Below are 6,000 nucleotides of genomic sequence, written 5' to 3' on the forward strand. Positions count from 1 at the left end.
TGAAAGAATAGCTCAAGAAACAATCCTTCACAACAGAGAAAAATGTATACAGTACTTGTCGATACGTAGTACGCCACTTGTCGACCTAAAAAATATTATACTACCGCCACTCCACAGCAAACTTGATTTAATGAAAAATTTTGTTAAGGCTATGGACATAAATGCCCAAGGCTTTCTTTATTTAAGAGAAATGTTTTCATCATTCAGTGATGCGAAAGGAAAAGAAGATATCGTAGAGTCTCAAAGGTTATGACTGAAAGACCAGATGAAAGAAAACTAAACGCTAAAGAAAGAACTGCATTCCAAAAAGTGAAGAGAATTTGCTTGAGAAAAAGCGAGGAAGAAAAGTATGTATTAAACATGTTGTCAACATATTAAGCCATGGGTTGCAACATGTCTTTGAAGATATATTTCCTTCACTCACATTTGGATCTTCTCCCGTCGAATTTGGGTGATGTAAGTGACGAATTTGATGAAAAGCGATTCCATCAAGATATCACTGTCATGGAAAAAATATATTAAGGGAAATAAAACCCAAACATGCTAGGTGATTACTGCTGAATTCTTGTTAAAAAAAGCAATTACAGTTACAAAAAGAAATCGTCGAGAAAGACATTTTAAAAACATATAGACAAATAATAAGCACGGCTTTACTATCTTCTAGTTTTATGTGTTCTGGAGTTTTTTTTTCGAAATTCAAGAACGTATACAAACTTACGCACGATCTATTAGAACATAGAAATATTTCAGTCAGTCATTTTGGATTTACCGTAATGGAATTTGATATTCTAAGCTCAACTTCTTAGTTATAGATTTGATAAGCCCCCTGATAATTTTTTTTCAGTAATCCCAAAAACATTAAAATACAAAATTATGATCTGTTCAAACATGTAATATATCGACATTCATCATTTTGTAAATAATATTCTTCAAAAATTAATATCTTATGACCTCAAAAATCCTCGAATGTAGTTTCGTATTAGATGTACAAAAATTTTTTTAAAAAGAATGAAAACCCCCCTATGATTCCATGCTTTGTAAGTGAGCAGAGAAATTTCTGAAAAATAAAAATTTCCACCTTTGAACGCAGTTTCTTCGTTATTGGTTCAAACTGTTTCATACTTCATCAACTGCAAATTAAAAACTTCCTTTTGCACGCTCGCAGCACCCTGTATCATGTCTTTGTTAAAACTGACTGATGCAAAAACATAAAAAAATGGCATTTTTCGCATATTTAACTGCGATTTTTTCAAAATTCTGATGAATTAGATAATTTTTATGGCCAAGTTCGTAATGAATGCTGAAAAATCTACTAGAAACCACTCTTATTATCCTCAAACCTGGCATGTGTAAACCAGTGTAAACTTTAATAATTAATAATTTAATAAAATATTTCCTCGGACTCTTCGCGAAAAAATGGTTTATATTACTTTTTATTTCGAAAACTTCTATCAAATTCAAAAAAATTATTGATGATTTTGACGCTAAACTTGCGTTTTTTAGTATAAATAAGTTGAGACATTTGATCAGAGTTAATAAGGACGTTTTTCTAGCACATTTTAAAAGAAATATATAGATCTGCTGTAATTGCGATGCATACGATGTGGGACAGACTATGAGACAATTAAAAATGCTGAATGAACAAAATCAGTATCATATTCGCAGAAATACTAAAACGCATTCAGTAGTCACCGAACATAGTATAAATTCTGATCATAAATTTACCTGGAATAATTTAAAATTTTGGATTGTAAATGTAATCTGTGAAAGCGATTGATTTCTAAAACTGCTTTTTATTGAAAGATAGAATAATATTTTAAATTCACAGTTCGATATTGAATATGTACATGCATATTTTCTTTGAGCAATTTATAAACTTGTTTTTGTTTTTGTTTTTATAAACTTGTTTTTGTTTAATTATTTCTTGTCAATCTTAAAAGTTATCATTATTTTTAATTATTACCTTGAATTAGAGATGTAAGCGTCTCTCATTATAATGATTATTTGTTGTAAACATATAACAAGATTTATATTGTTTTTATTATATGTTTGTTCTTATTGTGTCCAATGAATAATAACTATTCTTTCATTTTTACTTCATACAAATTTTACTTCATACAACAATTTGAGTATACCATCTTATCTTGAAAGTTTTTTTAGAAAATTAATAATTAATAACTTTACTTGATTGTCACCGATGTGTGTTGTGTTAATTAAAAACCGATGGACATTTCTTATGATTAGATTCACCAATTGGAGATTCGAGCGATGCCTTACGCAATCTCTCCTGCTGCACTCAAGAAAGATTTTTAGTATATTTGCCAGCGACGTTAGAAGATGCCACCGCCTAATCCGCATCCATTGAGAGAATAAGATCATCTCTCTGGAGTATCAGTGGTGAAGTATATATATATATATATATATATATATAAGGGTGTGATATCACCCATACATCTCTTTTATCTCGGAAACAAAGTATTTTAGAAAAAAATAAACATTTTAGACAAAAGTTGTATGATTTCGAAGTGTATATAAAATGGTGTCATTGATTTGATCTGGAATAGTCGTTTAAAAGTAATACGAAGGTCACGTTGATTTTTCTAAATGGTACAGCCTATTTTTCATCACATATTCTTGTAGCTTGTTTCGAGAACCAAAATATTATAATCAAATATCTTTTCATTCAAGAATTTTTCGAGTATAAAACTTGAAAATTTCAACGTATTTTGACAAAATACAAAATACAAAATATCTTGTAAAACTTTCAATTTTAGATAATTTTAATACTTTCATGCACAGAATAATGAGATTAGTCAATTGGTGTCATAAAAACACATAATTATCTTTAAAAAAAAATTATGTAATTGCTTATTGCAAATTCATTACTCTTTTTTGTCTCTCACTATTGCTAGATTAACATAAGTCCCTTATCTCTTACGTTCGGAAGGTTAGATTAACATAAATCTCTTTGCCTCTCACAATTCGGAAATGAACGAGTGTGTTTGCCTAAACGACTAAGTGTTTAAAGTGAGTACCATTCTTTGCGATGCAAGCATTTACCTATTTTGAAATCGATTGATTGCTCGAAAAACTTTCTCAGCACCTCAAGGATCGAATTGCTTCACTTATTCTACGAATCATATTATTCTTCGTAGTTGGACGTTTGTAATAGACCAAGTCTTTTATCTTTTATCTTCTACCCAGAAATAATAATCAAGGATGATGAAGTCTGGTGATCGGAGTGGATAATTGATCGGACCGTATTTACCTATCCACTTGTTGGGAAACATAGCATTTAATGCTGCACGATGTATGCGACGGGCATACCTTGTTGGAATCATATGTTCAGGCGCAATTGCAGAGGAAAATTTTCTAGTAAAATAGAAAGACCCGTCTCTATCAAGGCGGAATATTTATCATGATTTAAATTTTTGTCGAAGAAAACAGAATTTGACTATAATTTGACTTTCAATAATGCCACATCAAACATTGACTTTGACAAACGGTTTTATGATCCATTTCTCTCAACCAGTAAGGATTAACTTGTGCCCAATAATGAGAGTTTCAAATATTGAGATCCATCATCTTTAAATGTACATGTTCGTCAAAAAATAAAATTTTCAAGTGGAAATCAGGTAGTTGCTGCCTTATCTAGTTGCAAAATACAAGTTTCTGTCGAGAATCGTTATAATTCAACATTTGATGAACAAATATTCCGTATTGTGAGAAGCAAAGGGACTCGCGTTAATCTAAGCACCCTGAATAGTGAGAAACAAAAAAATAATGAATTTGTAATAAGCAATTACACAATTTTTTTAAAAATAATTATGTGTTTTTATAACACTAATTGATTAGTCTCATTATTCTGTGCATATACTATTAAGATTACCAAAAACTGAATGTTTTGTATTTTGTAAAAATATTTTGTATTTGGTCAAAATATTGAAATTTTCAAGTCTTATAAAAAGATTCTTAATGAGAAAATATTTGATTATAGTGTTTTGGAAAGCTCTCAAAACAAGAATATGTAATGAAAAATAGGCTATATAATTTGGAAAAATTAACGTGAACTTTGTATGATTTTCAAATAATTATTCAAGTTCAAATTAATGACATTGTCTTATATACATCTTGAAACCATACAATTTTTGTCTAAAACATCTTTTTCTAGAATGCTTTCCGAGATAAAAGGGGTGTACGGGTGATCTCAGATACACTGTATATATACACTTTCGAAACTTCATCACTGGTACGCACGCGCGTGTACGTGTGTTTGTGTGTGTGTGTGTGTGTGTGTGTGTGTGTGTGTGTGTGTGTGTGTGTGTGTGTGTGTGTGTGTGTAATGCAACGTAAAAAAAATATATATATATATGCCTGGTAAACAAAGGATCCAAGTTCTGGCTGAAGATCTAATTTCTGGCTCAGGTATTTTTCGCAAAAATAATAATTACGAATTTTCCACGACTGGTTCGTGGTCGGGCCATCACCGCACGCTCTCCCTTCTTACTCAAGGTTCTATACTCTTTCACATTTTTGTAGCACTGAAAATGATTCAAATTCATGTCGAAATGTTTGACATTTTTTATCAATAAATAAAATTAAAATTAAATATATAATACCGTTTATAATGTTGATTCTCATTAGCTTTACTAAGATCTATAGAAATAATCATATTAAAGTAAAAGGTTTATGTTTATTTATCCATTCATTAACATAAATAATTTTGTATGTAATTTTTGTAGTATACTCAAAGTAAAGTTCAGTTAAAACAATTTAATTTGAATAACAATGGAAAACAATAGATCAAATGAAAATCAGCGCTATAATATTATAACACTAAAAATCATCTCTTGTTAATATTTAATTTAATATTGTATTTATTATATTTTTCTCGTTTAGTTTATAAAATAAGAAAATATGACAACTTATATGAGGATGTTATATAACGAATAATAATTAATTTCAAAATAAAATCGTAATATGTTACAGATCCTCTTACAGAAATGTATCACCCATTTCATCTGCACGGTTATAGTTTCTGTGTGATGTATGCTGATCAATTTGTCAATGCCCGCAACAAGGATGATATAACAGATGAAGATGTATTCAAAGAAATAAATGCTCACGTAAATCGTTTGAAAAGTGGTTATTATCAAAATTGCGCTCCTAAAGATACCGTAATCGTACCAAATACTGGTTTTGTTATTATACGCTTTAAAGCAAATAACCCAGGTTAATAATCTTATTACAATTATACAACATATATTTATTGTCATGAACTGAACTATCCAAATCACCTGATTTTTATTAATAAAATATATACATTAAAAAAATATAAAGTTTACTACATTTTAACATGAATTTATATCGAATTTATATTAATCAAATCTATTTTTATATTTTGTTATATTTTATATTATATTAAAAATATCTGTCCTACAGGTTGGTGGTTCTTTCATTGTCATTTTATATGGCACACTGTAGCTGGAATGAACGTTGTCTTCCATGTTGGTACAAACCGTGATCTCCCAAACGTACCATCAGATTTTCCACAATGCTACAATTGGACACCACCAGTAAATGATTATTATGATAATAATAATAATTATTATTATTATGGTAAATAGAAAGTTTATTTATTATAAAAAATAATATTTCAATTATAATCTTCAAATAAAATTATTCAATACTGTTTAAAAAATGTATCATACTAATTGTGAAATAAATACAACATAAATAAATATAATTAAAAATTATTGCGGCATTATTGACATTATTTTATTGACATTATTTATTTCTAATAAATAATTAAAAACTTGTAATTAATTTTCTTGCTCTGATAAACTCATTACATCTTACAAATCTCAAATTTGGTGAACTCTATTTTTACTCCTGACTGCTGCCAACCGAATGTTGGCAAAAAACGAAGAGAGTATGCTTTTCACCGAGTCAATCGGTTGTTATCAAAGATCTCAGCAATTACAATATATTTGCTTATCA

The 6,000-nt window shown here is 29.1% G+C and overlaps 1 protein-coding gene across 1 annotated transcript in view; it reads left to right on the top strand.

Annotated features, from left to right (window-relative positions):
* Nucleotides 1-5,756, top strand: part of LOC105426408 (multicopper oxidase 3-like) — a 202,114-nt gene extending 196,358 nt beyond the window's left edge. The window contains exons 4-5 of the mRNA XM_089072931.1: nucleotides 4,990-5,232; nucleotides 5,443-5,756. Coding sequence (XP_088929057.1) covers nucleotides 4,990-5,232; nucleotides 5,443-5,627 — 428 coding nt within the window. The 3' untranslated portion in view covers nucleotides 5,628-5,756. The remainder of the gene's footprint in view (nucleotides 1-4,989; nucleotides 5,233-5,442) is intronic.
* Nucleotides 5,757-6,000: the final 244 nt, after the last annotated feature.

The sequence above is a fragment of the Pogonomyrmex barbatus genome, unplaced genomic scaffold (genome assembly GCF_055798465.1).
Source record: "Pogonomyrmex barbatus isolate J1 unplaced genomic scaffold, ASM5579846v1 scaffold1, whole genome shotgun sequence".
NCBI classification, from domain to species: domain Eukaryota; kingdom Metazoa; phylum Arthropoda; class Insecta; order Hymenoptera; family Formicidae; genus Pogonomyrmex; species Pogonomyrmex barbatus.